A 17103-nucleotide genomic window follows, 5' to 3' on the forward strand; every position below is an offset into this window, starting at 1 on the left:
GTCCTTCTGGGCCTTTTGGCTCATCTGGGTTCTCGGGTGTTCGAGTCTACTGCCTTTGGTAAGGGGACACTGGATTGTGGACCATCCTTATCTCTAAGCCCAATATGTTGGACTTGGGTCTGGTAGAGACTGTAGGAAAGATGTAGGCTTGTCTAAAGCCTATTGGCCAAACTGGGCTCATCGTGTAAGAGGCCAAGCAGCATCTGTAGGAAGAGGTGCAGTCGACGTTTCAGGCCGAGACCCTTCGTCAGGACTAACTGAAGTAAGAGTCGACTGCACTCTTCCTTCAGTTAGTCCTGACGAAGGGTCTCGGCCTGAAACGTCGACTGCACCTCTTCCTAGAGATGCTGCTTGGCCTGCTGCGTTCACCAGCAACTTTGATGTGTGTTGCTTGAATTTCCAGCATCTGCAGAATTCCTGTTGTTCATTGTGTAAGACATAGCCTCTGGTTAAGGCTGTAGGAAATCTCCAGGCTTCACCTTGGGCCTGTTGAACCTTCTAAGGCCTATTGACAGAACATTGTGTGGAATTTGTCCTGCTGTGGAGGCTGTAGGAAAGCTCCAGGCTTCATTTCAGGCCTGTTGGAATGTCTAAGGCCAGTGTGTGGGACTTGGCCTCCCACAGGGGCCATTGGAAAGATCCAGGCTTAATTTGGGACCTGTTGGAACATCCCAAGCCTCTTGGGACAACTTCCTACAGAGCCTTTAAGAAAGGTCCCAGCAGGGCACAACTTGCACAGTGTAGTCTCTAGTCTGAGATGGGGTCTTTGAACTCACCCCCACCTTGTGATGTTCCAGTGAGGAGTGGGGGGGGGGTTGGCATTAAATAAATAAATTAGAAGAAAAGCAATAACTTAATAAATTATAAGGGAAGGGGAAATGAGAGAGGGGAGAGGAAGGAGAAAGGGAGTCTCTCCCTCTCTCGTCAAAGCACCTCAGGCCTCACGAGCCCTCTTCCATCCCTCCTTCCTTCACCATTCTGGGTACAGCTCGAGGAGCTCGTGCGCGCTCTTGTTGAGGAAGATGCGAAGGTCCCGGAGGATGATGTATCCCGCGCGGAGTGTAGGCCAGTTTTTCGTCACAGTGAGAGCGAAGCTGGTGGTTGGTTGCCGAGGTAGATTCAACTTTTGCATCTATAGCCAGTTGAAAGAGAAAGTTAAGCAGGTTGTAATGATATCAGACTTCGTTTGTATTCTTAGTTAACAATTCAGGAATGTTTTTGGAAGGTCAAATTTGAAGAAGGAACTCTTAGCAGTGTGGAGGTACAGAGGGATCTTGTGGTCCACATCCAAAGTTGCCACAAATATTGATAGGGTGTTTAAGAAGGCATATGGCCTTTATTAGTCATGGGATTGAGTTCCAAAGCAGCGAGGTAATGTTACAGTTCTATAAAACTTTGTTTAGACCACACTTGAATTATTCTGTTCAATTCTGGTCGTCTCATTACAGGAAGGATGTGGAAGCTTTAGAGAGGGTGCAGAGGAGATTTACCAGGATCCTGCCTGGATTAGAGACCGTGTCTTATGAGTAAGGTTTTTTGCAAATCAGAGCTTTTCTCTTTGGAGTGAAGGAAAGTGAGAGGTCATTTGATTGAGGTGTACAAGAGGCATGGATAGAGTGGACAGCCAGAGAGTTTTTCCCAGGATGGAAATGGCTAATATGACGGGGAATGAATTCTCAGCACCCTTTCCACTTCTCTTCACCCTTCAACTTCCACTGCTCCCTCCCGAAATCTCCTCTCCTCACCCCTCAACTTCCACTGTTCCCTCCCGAAATCTCTTCTCCTCACCCAGCCACATAGAGTGGACCATTTTCCCTGGCAGAAATGGTTACCGCGAGGGGGCATGATTTTAAGGTGATTGGGGGGAAGTATAGGGTAGATGTCACAGGTAGGTTTTTTACACAGAGTTAGAAAAAGCCCTGTACTCTGCTATCATGATTGTGTTCTAGATTCTTCCCTTCCACCTTTGGTCCATGGGCCCATCAGCACTAACTTACCTGTTTGTTGTACTTTATAATAATTTTTATGTTTTGCACTGTACAGCTGCCTCTACTTTCTCAGAAGGTTTGCGAAGATTCAGCATATCATCTAAAACTTTGACAACTGTCTATAGATGCACAGTAGAGAATATCTTGACTGATGACACACAGCCTGGTATGGAAATGCCAATGCCCAGGAATGGAAAAGCCTATGGGTACAGCCTGTCCATCACTGATAAAGCCTTCCCTACTGCTGAGCACACCTATACAGAGCGCTACCACAAGACAGCAGTACCATCATCACCACCCCTGCGACACATTTCAGACACCCACCACTCTCTGTGTAAAAAAAACTTGCCCCTCACATCTCCTTTGAACTTCTCCCCTCTCACTTTAAGCACATGCCCTCTGGTATTAGGCACTTCCGCCCTGGGGGAAAAGATACTGGCTGTCTACTCTATCTGTGCCTCTTCTAATCTTATAAACCTTGCCCTACCCATCTCCTTTGAACTTTCCCCCTCTCTGCTCTCTGGTGTTAGGTATTTTAACTGTGGGGATAAAGATTCTGACTGACTACCCTGTCTCTTTATAAACCCTGTTTATAAACTTCTGTCAGGTCTCCCATCAGTCTTCACTGCTCCTGTTAGGGGAGAGATGCATCACGGAAAATATCCAATCCAGATACATCACTGCTTGACACGGCAACTGCTCTGCCCGTGACTGCAATAAACCGCAGAGTCGTGGACACAGCTCAGCACATCACGAAAACGAGCCTCCCCTCTGTCTACACATCCTTGACTAACCCCACCCAGGAAAGTGGGGGGAGTGTCCCCTCACACTCCTGACCTGTAGACAGTGGAAGGGTGATGTGGCGGATGCTGTGTGCATAGACTAACCCCATCCAGGGAAGTGTGTGTGTGTGTGTGGGGGGGGTGGTCCCTCACACTCCTGACCTGTAGACAGTGGAAGGGTGATGTGGCGGATGCTGTGTGCATAGACTAACCCCATCCAGGGAAGTGTGTGTGTGTGTGTGTGTGTGGGGGGGGTGGTCCCTCACACTCCTGACCTGTAGACAGTGGAAGGGTGATGTGGCGGATGCTGTGTGCATAGACTAACCCCATCCAGGGAAGTGTGTGTGTGTGTGTGTGTGTGTGTGTGTGTGTGTGTGTGTGTGTGTGTGGGGGGTGGTCCCTCACACTCCTGACCTGTAGACAGTGGAAGGGTGATGTGGCGGATGCTGTGTGCATAGACTAACCCCTCTTGTCCACAGCTCCTTATCCACCAGGAAGGGTGAGGCCAGATCGTGAACCTACCTCATCCTCCACTCGGAAGGCCAGGCTCTGAAGAAGTCTCAGCACCTCCGTGATCTTGTGGGTGAGGTTGGTGCGTTGGATGAGTTTGTTGTCCCGGAGCCACACCAGATGTGCCTCATAAGTGCGGAGGGAGCTCTGTATTGCTGGGAGACTGACATCAGCCTGAAGGAGAGAGGGTGGTTAGGGTTAGGGTAATATATATCACATTACAGAGGGGGGGTCACGGAATTGTCAGGAGGATGATACCAAGAGGTCAGCTGGATGTCACAGAGGGGCCATGTGGAGGTTGCGGGGTTGAAGGGTTGATCATGTGTGCATGCTAGGGTTGGAGAGAGCTCACCAAGGTTGTAGCAGGGTCAGGGTGAGGTCACAGGCATCAGGTGGAAGCTACTGAAGTTGCAGGGGTCAGCAAGAGGTTATGGGGTCGGATTGGTCATGTAGGTCAAGGGGAGATTGCTGGGGTCATGGCTGGGTCAAGGTGCTGAGGGAGTTCAGACGGAATATCCCACTTACCTGGACGGAGTCAAGGTCAGTAGCACTGCCTGAGAGCAGGGGCAGGGAGGGGAGGCGGTGATCACCCTTTAATATCGCCCCTTGGAGCAGATCCTTTACCTGGGTGGGGAGGGAGGGAGATGTCAGATCCTGAGCTCCTTCTCCCCTTGAAATTCTGTCACACACCACCCCCTCGGTCCCTTATCTTTCCATTTCCCTCCCTCCCCTCATCCCCTCCACCTTCCTCTTCTCCATCGCTCCATCCCGCCTCCCCCTACCCCTCTCCCCCTCCCCTCCCCCTCTCCCCTCCCCTCCCCCTCTCCCATCCCCTCCCCTCCCCTCCCCTCCCCTCTCCCTCCCCCCCTCCCCCTCTCCTCCCCCTCTCCCTCTCCCTCTCCCCCTCCCTCTCCCCCTCTCCCTCTCCCTCCCCCTCTCCCCCTCCCCCTCCCCTCCCCCTCCCCCTCCCCTCCCTCTCCCCTTCCTCTCCCCTCCCCCCTCCCTCCCCCTCCCCTCCCCCTCTCCCTCCCCTCCCCCTCCCCCTCCCCTCTCCCCTTTCCCCTCCCTCTCCCCCTCTCCCCCCTCTCCCACTTGCTGCTCCGCTTGCCTTCTTTCATCCCTCTTCCCCCCTCCCTCCCCCCCTCGCCCCGAGGAAACTTACGTATAGGCTGAGGAGCTGATGGACCTTTGTGTGGAGAACTGTAGCCACCTCGGCCACCGTTGCTTTTGAGGAGTGGCTGGGCGTGGGGTGAGTGGACAGGCCCATCGCGAGGGTCAGCAGGCCGAGAAGGGAGCTTAGCCAGTCTGTGGGTGGGAGGGGAGGAAGGGAAAAAGGGAAAGAGAAAGGGGGAGAGAGAGAGAGGAAGTGGGGGGGGAGAAATGGGGGGTAAGAGAGAGAGCAGGAGGTATGGAGAGGCGAGTGGGGAGGAGGAGTGGAGAGTGAACATCATATTAACTTTAGCCCAGATTCCTCTACGCAGACCCGCAGCCTCCCCTCCCTCCTCCACTGTCTCTTTCTGTTTGTCTGTCCCGCAGCCCGGAAGGAATTCCAGGAATCTCAGGCATCCGAGGAAGTTGGAATGGTAAGGGAGAGGAGTGGAGAGGAAGGGGAGGGGGAGTCACATAGAGAAGAACAGACTACCCAACTGGGAGGGGGCAGTGGGAGGGGAAGGTGACGTGCTTTTGAAGGGAGGAGGAGTGGGTGGTCTGTTTCTTGGGGAGGTGGGAGCAATGGCAGGTTTGCAGTCAGGGGCTCTAGGGTAGCTGTGATTCTAGTGGTGGGAAGCAGGAGAGAGATGGGGAGATTCTGTGGGTGAATCTGCTCTCCCCCTTCCACCAACACCCCCCCGCCACTCACTCCTGCCTTGCGCTAGGGAGACAGGGATGGGCGGAATGGCTAGTGGTGGGGATGGGGAGAATGATAATTCGTGCCCCACAGCCCACTGATTTATCCACAATTCCCCTGACCCCCATCTGATTTACCCAGAATCCCTTTGACCCACAACCAACATAGAATTTACCCTGCATTCCTATGACCTCATCAATCTAATTTACCCGGAACCCTATTGACTGCCCATCCGTGTTACCCACAATCTCCTTGATCCACTATTCAATTTACCCGGAATATCCTTGCCCCAAGCATCGATTTACCCAGCATCCCTTTGACCCACCAATCCAATTCAGCTGGAATACCCTTGACATTCCATATCGAATTTACCCAGAATTCCCTTGACCCACACATACAATCTACCCAGAATCCATATAACCATATAACAATTACAGCACGGAAACAGGCCATCTCGGCCCTTCTAGTCTGTGCTGAACTCTTACTCTCACCTAGTCCCACCGACCTGCACTCAGCACTCAATTCCCCTTGAACAATCTAATTTACTCAAGTCCCATTGACCCCTCCCCATCACCCAATTCACCAGGGATCCCCCCCATGACCCACCCAATTTACCCAGTATTCCCTCGACCCCGTCCAATCCAGTCGCCACAGCCACCCGTTTCCTTCCTGCACTCTCCAGCCGACCAATCCAGGAACTCAGCGTTGCCCAGCATCCCCTCCCCACCTCCACTCATCCTCCTCCCTCCCTCTCCCTCTTCCTCCTCCTCCCCACCCCACTTCTCACTTCTGACCACACCAACCTCCCCCTCCACCAAACAGGACGTCCCACAGCGGGCAACTCACGGTTCATGGCGAGGGCAAGGGTGGGTCTTCGATCCGGGGTGTTTGTGTGTGTGTGTATGTGAGGGTATTTGTGAGTGTGTTTTGAGAGCTTCTCTCTTTTTATAATGCTGAAAAGAGGGGGGCGTGGGAAAGATTCACTGATGACACACATCGCAGTCATTTTCCTGGGTTACATCATAACAATGTTGTCATCTATCTTTTCCTCACCCATTTTCTTTTTTTTCTCCAGTCTTTCCCTTCTCACCAAAGCCCCCTGCAAGAGATGACACAGCAAAACTTCTGTGCACTGAAGAAGTGGTGATGGGGAGGGAGGGGGGATATTCGGGGGAAGTCAGGGGCTCTTCCTTCTCCTCCCACACACCAAGAGTTTTGTCCAAACTTGCACAACTTTTGTTAGAAATCGATCACTTTTCCTTTCCTCTCGCTCTCGCTCTCTCTCTCTCTCTAACTGTCATTCTCTCTACCTCTCTCACCTTCCACCAAGCCTCCCTTGCAGACGTTTTTTTATCTTCCCTGAATCTCTGCCTTTCTCTTTCTGTTCTCAAACTCTCTCTTTCATTCTTCCCCTCCCTCTCACTCTATGCCTTGAAGCTGTTCTCTCTCACCATGCTCTCTCTCACTTTTTCTCTGGCACGGCTCTCATTTTTCTGTCACCACTTCTCTCTTTCCCCCACTCTGTCTCAGTTTTTCTCACTTTCCCTTTGTTGCTCCCACCTCCCTCTCCAACTGTCTCATCCCCTCTCACCACACCACTCACTTCTCGCCCACCCTGTACCCTAGTTCATCTGTGACTCCCTAGAGAAGGCAACCTTATCTGTGAGTGTACACCACAGTAAGGAACCCAGGAACTCTGTGTGTGTGTGTGTGTGTGTGTGTGTGTGTGTGTGTGTGTGAAAGAGAGAGGTTTGTGTGTAAGAAAGAAGTGTTTGTGAGAGTGTGTGCTTGTAACTGTATGCAGTTATGTGGCAAGTATGTCTAACTCTGGGAGTGTGTGATGGGACGGTGTGGAGGAACTCCACTCTGTGTCTGACCCCGGGAGTGTGTGATGGGACGGTGTGGAGGAACTTCACTCTGTCTGACCCCAGGAGTGTGTGTGATGGGACGGTGTGGGGGGAGGTGTGATGGGACGGTGTGGAGGAACTCCACTCTGTGTCTGACCTCAGGAGTGTGTGTGATGGGACGGTGTGGGGGGAGGTGTGATGGGACAGTGTGGAGGAACTTCACTCTGTGTCTGACCCCGGGAGTGTGTGATGGGACGGTGTGGAGGAACTTCATTCTGTGTCTGACCCCAGGAGTGTGTGATGGGACAGTGTGGAGGGAGATTCACTCTGTGCCTGACCCCGGGAGTGTGTGATGGGACGGTGTGGAGGAACTTCATTCTGTGTCTGACCCCAGGAGTGTGTGATGGGACAGTGTGGAGGGAGATTCACTCTGTGCCTGACCCCAGGGGTGTGTGATGGGACGGTGTGGGGGGAGGTGTGATGGGACAGTGTGGAGGAACTCCACTCTGTGTCTGACCCCGGGAGTGTGTGATGGGACGGTGCGGAGGGAGATTCGCTCTGTGTCTGACCCCGGGAGTGTGTGATGGGACGGTGCGGAGGGAGCTTCGCTCTGTGTCTGACCCCGGGAGTGTGTGATGGGACGGTGCGGAGGGAGATTCGCTCTGTGTCTGACCCCGGGAGTGTGTGATGGGACGGTGTGGAGGGAGCTTCACTCTGTGTCTGACCCCGGGAGTGTGTGATGGGACGGTGCGGAGGGAGCTTCACTCTGTGTCTGACCCCGGGAGTGTGTGATGGGACGGTGCGGAGGGAGCTTCACTCTGTGTCTGACCCCGGGAGTGTGTGATGGGACGGTGTGGAGGGAGATTCATTCCATGTCTCACACCGGGCGTGTGTGATGGGACGGTGTGGAGGGAGCTTCACTCTGTGTCTGACCCCGGGAGTGTGTGATGGGACGGTGTGGAGGGAGCTTCACTCTGTGTCTGACCCCGGGAGTGTGTGATGGGACGGTGTGGAGGGAGCTTCACTCTGTGTCTTACCCCAGGAGTGTGTGATGGGACGGTGTGGAGGGAGACTGTGCACTTGACCCTTTAAATAGGGTGTGGTCATTCTGGCTATCCGTTCTGCTGCTAGCCCTGGTGCAGCACTCTAGCCTTGCGTGCTTCTCTCTCTCTCTGCACTGCCTGGTCCCATTCCCCACCCCCCACCCCCCACCCCACCCCCGTTCTGAAACTCTGCTCTATCCCTCTTCTTTTACCCATTGTGCGTGGTTGTCTTGGGAGTGGACGAGTGTTGTGGGGGAGGGGACATCTTCACTTCCAGACAAATTCTGAATGCAGACTCATACAGGCACACACAAACAGACACACCCATAAGGCACACACAAACACTCACACACCAATGCACTGACTGATACAATCACATACAGATACGCACAGACACATACTCACACACGCGCATAAATGCCTACACCCAAGCACACACACAGGTACACTTTTCTCATGCACAAACACACAGACAAATACACATACATATCACACACTCCTGTGAAACTCCCTCCACACTGTCCCATTATACACTCCCGGGGTCAGACAAATTCTCCCAATATCTTTTTTAAGTCACTTTTCAATGGAGAAAGTATGTTTGATGGAGTTTGATAATCAGTGGGTCAAGGATATGTTTGATTGCTTTAATTCCATGCTGGGTTAGGATGAGACCAATTGCAAGATGATATAAGGAGCTGTTGCAATCTGATTACAGGAAAATCAGATTACAAGCAATTCCCATGAAGAGAACATTTAACCAACAACAGAAACTGCTGTGGTCTGCAGGGTGGGGTTAGTCCTTGTACACAGCATCCGCCGCATGAGCCCGGTCATCCTTGCTGAAACCACAACCATTATAACCACATGTGGTCCATTTCCTGCGCATCCACGTGCCTGTTCATACGCCCCTATCATATCTGCCCCACCCCCACACGTTCCACGCACCCACCACTCTCTGTGTGAAAAAAACCACTTGGCTCACACATCTCTTTCAACATGGCCCCTCTCACCTTGAAGGCGTGCCCCTCTGATTAGACATTTCTACCCTGGCGAGAGAGGCACTAGCAGTTTACTTTATTTGTTTCTCTCGTTATCTTCAGTCAGTGGGTGCCGTCCCGAATCTGGGGTTGGTGGCTATGCACCTCCATCTTCTTCGATCTTGCGACAGCACCGAGTACAGCCTCTCCAGTTTGTTCTCGCTGGCCACCTTGGCACCGCCCGCCGCTGCCCCTGCCGAACTCGAGCCCGAGGCCGTGTCGGCCTCCAGCCGTGGCCGCTTCTTCGAGCTCGGCCCTTCCTTAGGCGGAGGCTTTGGGCAGGTCCAGGTGCACGATGCAGTACCCAAGTTCATCATGTCACTTCTAACTAGGTGCATCGCATACGATTCATAGATACGTGGTGAGGCTTTAATCTCTTCCACGGAAGATGGCCGTTTGCTCACAAGGAGCTCACCTGCCCTTTGTCAGGCCTTGTTTTTTTCAGTCCTGCTGGGTGTCCTCACACACTCCTCACAGACTAAGTCCGGTGGGGGAGCCGGCCCAAGTTGCTGACCACTCGACCACGGCCCCTGGCCGAGTGCCGGGCGTCCGCCCCCCCCGCCAAATCTCTCCGAGCATCCGGCGCCCGACTGAAAAACCATGGTCGAGCGGCCGGCGACCAAACCTGAAGTTATCTTAAAAGACCATAAAATGTAGGAGCAGAATTAGCCCATTTGGCCCATCGAGTCTGCTCCACCACTTCATCATGGCTGATCCATTTTCTCTCTCAGCACCAATCTCCTGTCTTCTTCCCATATCCCTTCATGCCCTGACTAATCAACAATCTATCAACCTCTGCTTTAAAAATACCCAAAGTCTTAGCATCCACAGCTACTCGTGATGACAAATTCCACAGATTCACCAGTCTCTGGCTAAAGACATTCCTCCTCACCTCCGTTCTAAATGGACACCCCTCTATTCCGAGGCTGTGCCCCTCTGGTCCTAGACTCCCCACCATAGGAAACATCCTCTCCACATCCACTCTATCAAGGCCTTTCAAAATTCGATGTTTCAATGAGATCTCTCCCCACCACCCCCCATCAGCTCTCCCCTCAGTCTGCACCGCTCCACAGAAAACAACTCAAATTTGTCCAACCTTTCCTTATAGCTTGTGCCCTCTAATTCAGGCAGCGTCCTGGTGAACCTCTTGTGCAGCCTCTCCAAAGCACCCCCCCACCCTTCCTGTAACGGGGAGACCAGAACTGCACACAGTACTCCCAAGGGTGGCCTGACCAGCTTTATGCATCTGGAAGGTGACTTCCCAACTCTTGTACCCAAAACCCCAACAGATGAAGACAAGCGACCCATATGCCTTCTTTACCACCCTGTCTACTTGTTCGGCTATTTTCAGGCTATTATGGACTTGCACCCCAAGATCAAGCTTCAGCTATATAGAACCCTGGTCAGACCCCACTTGGAGTACTGTGCTCAATTCTGGCGCCTCACTACAGGAAGGATGTGGAAACCATAGAAAGGGTGCAGAGGAGATTTACAAGGATGTTGTCTGGATTGGGGAGCATGCCTTATGAGAATAGGTTGAGTGAACTCAGCCTTTTCTCCTTGGAGCGACGGAAGATGAGAGGTGACCTGATAGAGGTGTATAAGATGATGAGAGGCACTGATCGTGTGGATAGTCAGAGGCTATCCTGCTGAGTTCCACCATTATGCAAATCATTGACAAACAAAGGGAAAAGTAATGCTCACCTCTGAGGAACTCCACTAGTCACTAAAGCCAACCTGAAAAGGCCCCCTTTATTCCCACTCGCTGCCTTCTGCCTATCAGCCATTCCTCTATCCATGCCATAGGGTTTTATCTTGTTAAGCAGCCTCATATGTGGCCCCTTATCAAATACCTTCTGAAAATCCAAGTAAATGACATCCATCTCTCGTTTGTCCACCCTGCTTGTTACTTCTTGAAGAACTCTTAACAGATTTGTCAGACAAGATTTCCCTTTACAGAAACCATGCTGACTTTGATTTATTTTATCATTAGTCTCTAAGTACCCTGAAACCTCATCCTTAATAATAGTCTCCAACACTTTCCCAACCACTGAGGTTCGGCTAACTACCTTATAATTTCCTTTCTTTTGGCATCTTCCCTTCTTAAAGATTGGAGTGGCATTTGCAATCTTCCAGTCCTCCGTGACCATGCCAGGATCAAGTAATTCTTGAAAGATCATGACCAATGCATCCGTTATCTCTTCAGCAACGTCTCTCAGGACTCTGGGTTGTAGTCCATCTGGTCCATGTGACTTATCCACCCTCAGACCTTTCAGTTTGCCCGGCACTTTTCCTTTGTAAAGCAATGGCACTCATTCCTGCTGCCTGAACCTCACGGATCTCTGGCACTCTGCTAGTGTCTTCCACAGTGAAGACAGATGCAAAGTACTCATTACATTCATCTACCCTTTTTTTGTTCCCCATTACAACCTCACCAGCTTCATTTTCCAGTGGTCTAATATCAACTCTCACCTCCCTTTTACACTTTATATAACTGAAAAATTGGCTATTTTGCCCTCATATTTCATCTTTTCCCTTCTTATGAATTTTTTAGTTGCCTTTTGTTGGATTTTAAAAGCTTCCCAATCATCCAACTTTCCACTCACCTTTGAACCTTTTCCTTGGCTTTTTAGTCCTTAGCTTCCCTTGTCAGCCACGGTTGCCTACCCCTGCCAGTTGAGAACAACTTATGTAGGACATATGTATGCTGTGTCTTGTGAACTATTCCCAAAAGCTTTAGCCGCCTCTGCTCTGCCGTCATCCCCACAAGTACCCTCCTCCAATTTACAATTTATAATGCGTCTTTGTAAATTGTCCCGTAATTATGCCAGGATCGAGGGATTGCTGGTGGTGTGCCTCCAGGGGCTGGAAGGACCTATTCTCCAAAGGTTTCGAAGGTACATTTAGTGTCAGAGAAATGTACACAATACACATCCTGAAATGCATTTTCTTCGCAACCATCCACGAAAAACAGAGTAATGCCCCAAAAGAATGAATGGCAGTTAAATATTAGAACCCCAAAGTCCTCCCCAGCTCCCCTCCCTCTCACGCGTAAGTGACAGCAAGCAACGATCCCCCCAGCTCCCCCCACCGGCAGAAAAGAGCACCGGCACCCACCGCCAAGTGCTCAGGTGTGAGTAAAGCAACCGCAAAGACAGGACTTGCAGTACCCCAAAGACTTCGCCTTTCACCCGGTATTTGACATACCACAGGCTCTCTCTCGCTCCCTAATAAGGGAGAAAGAGATGTCTCCGTTTCACTGCGAGAGGGGAGACATAACAAACAACATGCTGGTTTACGATGTTAAAAGTCCATTGTATTGCTTTTTTCGAGATCTGTGCCCAAAGATCTTGGGTCTCTGGGCACACAGCCTTAGATCTTCCATCTCTCTCAACACACGGATCTCCTGCCCATCTCCAGAACCACAAGATCTCAGCCCTCTGAAGGTGAGCTGAGCTCTTAGGCCACGTCCTTGGCGTGCTGAATAACGGCCAGTCGTGAAACCCCAAGAGCGGGTCCCATCTCACAACGAATCATAGTCAGCGTGTAACTCCAGGTCAGGGTCTTCAAAAGAACCCTGAATGGGAAAAAAGATATGAAAGATGGAAATAGAGCTGTTTCCGAAGATGCAAGTAAAGCAGTTGCCGTTAGGCACCATTATTCTGCGCTGTATCTCAATAAAAAAGTAAATTTGTGCATGATGTTTATCTGTGTGAGATAATGTGAGAGATGCTGTGTGTATGGATTAACATCATCCAGGGAAGTGGGGAGTATTCCCTCGCACTCCTGACCTGTAGACAGTGGAAGGGTGATGTGACGGATGCTGTATGCATAGACTAACCCCACCTAAGGAAGTGGGGAGAGTTCCCTCACACTCCTGACTTGTGGATAGGGGAAAATCTTTGGGGTGTCAGGAAATTTTGTGTTTTTATTGTTGTGACATGTATGGAGGTATAGTGAAAATCTTGTCTTGCATGCTGTTCATTCAGATCAGATCATTACACAGTACATTGAGGTAGAACAAGTTAAAACCCACAAAATGCAGAATGAAGTGTTACAGTTACAGAGAAAGGGAAATACAGGCAGACAATAAGCTGCAAGGGTCACGACGAGGTAGATTGTGAGCTGTGTCCACAACTCTCTCTGGTTTCCTGCGATCCCGGGTGGATCAGTTGCCGTACCGAGCCGTGATGCATCCGGATCAGATGCTTTCTGTGGCGCATCAGTGAAAGTTGGTGAAGGTTGACGGGGACATGCTGAATTTCTTTCGCCTGCTGAGGAAGTAGAGGTGTTGGTGGGCTTTCTTGGCCGGGAAGTCTACATGGCTAGACCAGGACAGGCTGTTGGTGATGTTCACACTTAGGAATTTGAAGCTCTCAACCATCTCGACCTCAACACCGTTGATGTAGACAGGAGCATGTGCACCACCCACCCTTCCTGAAGTCGATGACCAGCTCATTTGTTTTGATGACATTCAGAGAAAGGTTGTTGGTCTGTCACCGTGCCACTGGGCTCTTTATCTCCTTCCTGTTCTGCGACTCATCATTAAGTTGAGTCATTTGGATACAGGATCCCCAGACTCAACCTCCTGTTATAGTGGTAGTCAGCCCCAGGTTGATGGGAGATGGCAGGGCTGAGGGGTGGGCTTCGATTCTCTCCTCTTTGAGATGAGTACCAGGGAATCACACAGTGCAGACAGCAGTCCATTCATCCCAACTTGTTTCTGCTGTCCCAGTTCAAAGTAAATTTATTATTAAAGTATCATTAAGTAAAGCTGTACACCTGCTCGTTAGCATAAATATCATGTGGCAGCAACTCAATGCATAAAAGCATGCAGATAAGGTCAAGAGGTTCAGTTGTTTTTCAGACAAACATCAGAATGGGGAAGAAATGTGACTTTCACCGTGGAATGATTGTTGGTGCCAGACACGGTGGTTTGGGTATCTCCTATGAGGTCAGAGGAGAATGGCCAGACTGATTCAAGCTGACAGGAAGGCAACAGTAACTCAAATAACCACACATTACAGCAGTGGTGTGCAGAAGAGCATCTCTGAATGCACAACAAGTTGAACTGTGAAGTGGATGGGCTACAGCAGCAGAAGATCATGAACAAACACTCAGTGACCACTTTAGAGTTTGGAATAGAGCAGTGTCCATTTAGAACAGAGATGAGGAGGAATTTATTTAGCCAGAAAGTGGTGAATCTGTGGAATTCATTGCCACAGGTGGCTGTGGAGACCAAGTCATTGGATACATTTAAGGTGAAGGTTGAAAGATTCTTGATTAGTCAAGGCATGAAGAGATTTGGAGAGAAAGCAGGAGATTGGGGTTGAGAGGGAGAATAGATCAGCCATGATGAAATGGCTTAATGGGCCAAATGGTTTAATTCTGCTCCTGTATCCTATGGTCTTATTCAGTACAGGAGGTGGCCACTGAGTATACTAGCAAACCACACAGAATGCTGGAGGAACTCAGCAGGCCATGCAGCATCGACGAAAAAGAGTAGCCAGTCAATGTTCCAGGTCATCAGGGCAATGCACTACTCTGAGGTTATTTTTCTTGCAGACATTCACAGTAGAACAAAGAAGAACTGAGAAGAAACCAATGTGCAAAAGAAGACAAACTGTGAAAATGAATAGGTAAGTACATAATCCCCCAAGAGGACCACAACTTTGAGCACCCCCATGACCCAGAGAGCTACATTGGCTTTGGCTCCTGTTAGGGTCACCAATGCCAAATGAGTCAGAAGGTAGAAGACAGACTAAGAGTGGCCCAAAGGCCTCCAGATTCAGCTCAGCACTAAAAACCCTGACTGGTCAAACAAAATTGTTACAGAGATAGCAATGAGGAATCCTTCTACATCTGAGTGTGACAGTATTCCTGAGTCTCCACCCGGGACTTGCATGACATGATGAAGGAAGCCCTGAACACCACCTAAGATGGAGGACCTTCATTGCTGCCCCAAATACCAACAGCGTAACGGGCAGTAAGTAAATAAATAAACAAATAATACTGAGAACACGAGTTGTAGACTGCTTGAAAGTGAGTCTGTAGGTTGTGGAATCAGTTCAGAGTTGTGGTGAGTGAAGTTATCCAAGCTGGTTCAGGAGCTTGATGGTTGAGGGGTAATAACTGTTCCTGAACCCGCTGGTGGCTCCTGAGACGCCTTAATGATGGAAGTGAGCAAAGGCAGTTTTGCACACAGCCCTGTAAACCTCTCCAATCCGTGTAGTTAAGTACATGCTCTTCAATCGTTGCTAACGTTCCCCCCCCCAACCCTCTGGGGTTTCTTGCGGACGCAGGCAGAGCAGTTGCTGTATCAAGCAGAGATGCATCGAGGTTGGATATTTTCCGTGATGCATCTCCCCCCTAACAGGAGCAGCGAAGACTGACGGGAGACCTGACAGAAGTTTATAAACAGGGTTTATAAAGAGACAGGGTAGTCAGTCAGAATCTTTATTCCCACAGTTGAAATGTCTAATTCCAGGGAGCAGAGAGGGGCTCTTCAAAGGAGATGTTTGAGGGGGCACGATTTTTTTACACAAAGAGGGTGGATGCTTGGAAAGAGTTGCCAGGGGTAGCGGTGGAGGTTGATTTGATAGAGGTGTTTCTGACTTTCTTAGACAGACACCTGCATGAGCAGGGAACATGCAGGTACGTAGAGCAGGAGGCCAGAGAAAGGAATTTAAAAAGGAAATAAGATTCTAAATCAGTACTTATTTGCATATTGAACAGCATCCTGAGTGAATGAGGCATTTGTCTGGTGAATTGGACTTTTTCTACCTGAACACACCCATAATTGTATTTCTAGTGAGTGTGGAGGTGAATTCTTTGCAGACGTGTGCTGTCGTGCTTTCCCCTGCCCCCTTTCCAGCAAGGAATTCCGTGGGAAGGACAAAGCACTCACCATGTCCTCAGGGTTCTTGGAAAATCCTTTCGCCCTCTCGCCCACTGTTTCATGTCTCTGTAACAATCTACACTCCGTGTTCTCCTGTTCAAACCCCTCCCTCACCCCCAACAGAGATAGGGAGGGAGTGAGGGAGGGGTGGACGGGGAATGTTGCGGTCACAGAGATGGGGGAGTGAGGGAGGGGTTTGAACAGGAGAGGAGAGCGTAGGGTTACAGAGATAGGGAGGGGCGAGGGAGGGGTTTGAACAGGAGGGCGGAGTGTAGAGGTTACAGAGATAGGGAGGGGGTGAGGGAGGGGTTTGAACAGGAGGGGGGAGTGTCAGGGTTACAGAGATGGGGGGGCGAGGGAGGGGTTTGAACAGGAGGGGGGAGTGTAGGGGTTACAGATTTAGGGAGGGGGTGAGGGAGGGGTTTGAACAGGAGGGGAGAGTGTAGGGGTTACAGAGATAGCGAGGGGGTGAGGGAGGGGTTTGAACAGGAGGGGAGAGTGTAGGGGTTACAGAGATAGGGAGGGGGTGAGGAAGGGGTTGAACAGGAGGGGGAGTGTAGGTTACAGAGATAGGGAGGGGTGTTTGAACAGGAGGGGGAGTGTCGGATTTACAGAGATAGGGAGGGGTTGAGGGAGGGGTTTGAACAGGAGGGGGGAGTAGGGGTTACAGAGATAGGGAGGGGTTTGAACAGGAGGACGGGGAGTGTAGGGGTCACAGAGATGGGGGGGCCAGGGAGGGGTTTGAACAGGGGAGGACGGGGATTGTTGAGGTCACAGAGATGGGGGAAAGGGAGGGGTTTGAATAGGAGGACGGGGAGTGTTTGAGATAGAGAGATATGTGTTTGAACACTGTTAAGAGCCCTGACCTTAACTATGTCCTGCCCTGTCTGTTTATGTTGACAACAAACACCTCATACTTGTCCGAATTAAACTCCATCTGCCATTTCTGTAAACATACCCACAACTGATCCCTGTTTCATTCTCTGTGGGAATCTCATTGAGATTTGACTGATCCAGCAGATGTGGTGGGTTTAAGCGTAACTGCTTGGGACTAGTTGCATTGTTGGCTGGTAAGGCACTTTGGAGAACAAGCAAAGTCAAGTTCCACAGGGACCCCTACTCTTTGTGAATTTTATCATTGACTTGGATGAG

General features: G+C 50.6%; 1 protein-coding gene across 1 annotated transcript; it reads right to left on the minus strand.

Annotated features, from left to right (window-relative positions):
• Window positions 1-285: 285 nt before the first annotated feature.
• On the minus strand, window positions 286-6029 carry LOC134338851 (interleukin-11-like). The gene is made up of 5 exons (XM_063034995.1): window positions 5973-6029; window positions 4443-4585; window positions 3806-3904; window positions 3293-3454; window positions 286-1132 (listed from the first exon to the last, which is right to left on the minus strand). Exons 1-5 carry the CDS (start codon window positions 5977-5979, stop codon window positions 971-973), a joined length of 573 nt encoding a protein of 190 aa, XP_062891065.1. The 5' UTR covers window positions 5980-6029; the 3' UTR covers window positions 286-970.
• Window positions 6030-17103: the final 11074 nt, after the last annotated feature.

The sequence above is a fragment of the Mobula hypostoma genome, chromosome 28 (assembly GCF_963921235.1).
Source record: "Mobula hypostoma chromosome 28, sMobHyp1.1, whole genome shotgun sequence".
In the NCBI taxonomy this organism is placed as follows: Eukaryota; Metazoa; Chordata; class Chondrichthyes; order Myliobatiformes; family Myliobatidae; genus Mobula; species Mobula hypostoma.

Excerpts from the sequence above, each read along its gene's own strand:
- LOC134338851 (XM_063034995.1), bottom strand. Across the intron at positions 3,905-4,442 it reads ATCAGCTCCTCAGCCTATAC|GTAAAGGATCTGCTCCAAGG; the intron begins GTAAGTTTCCTC and ends CTCCCCACCCAG. Across the intron at positions 1,133-3,292 it reads CCTTCCGAGTGGAGGATGAG|ATGCAAAAGTTGAATCTACC; the intron begins GTAGGTTCACGA and ends AACTGGCTATAG.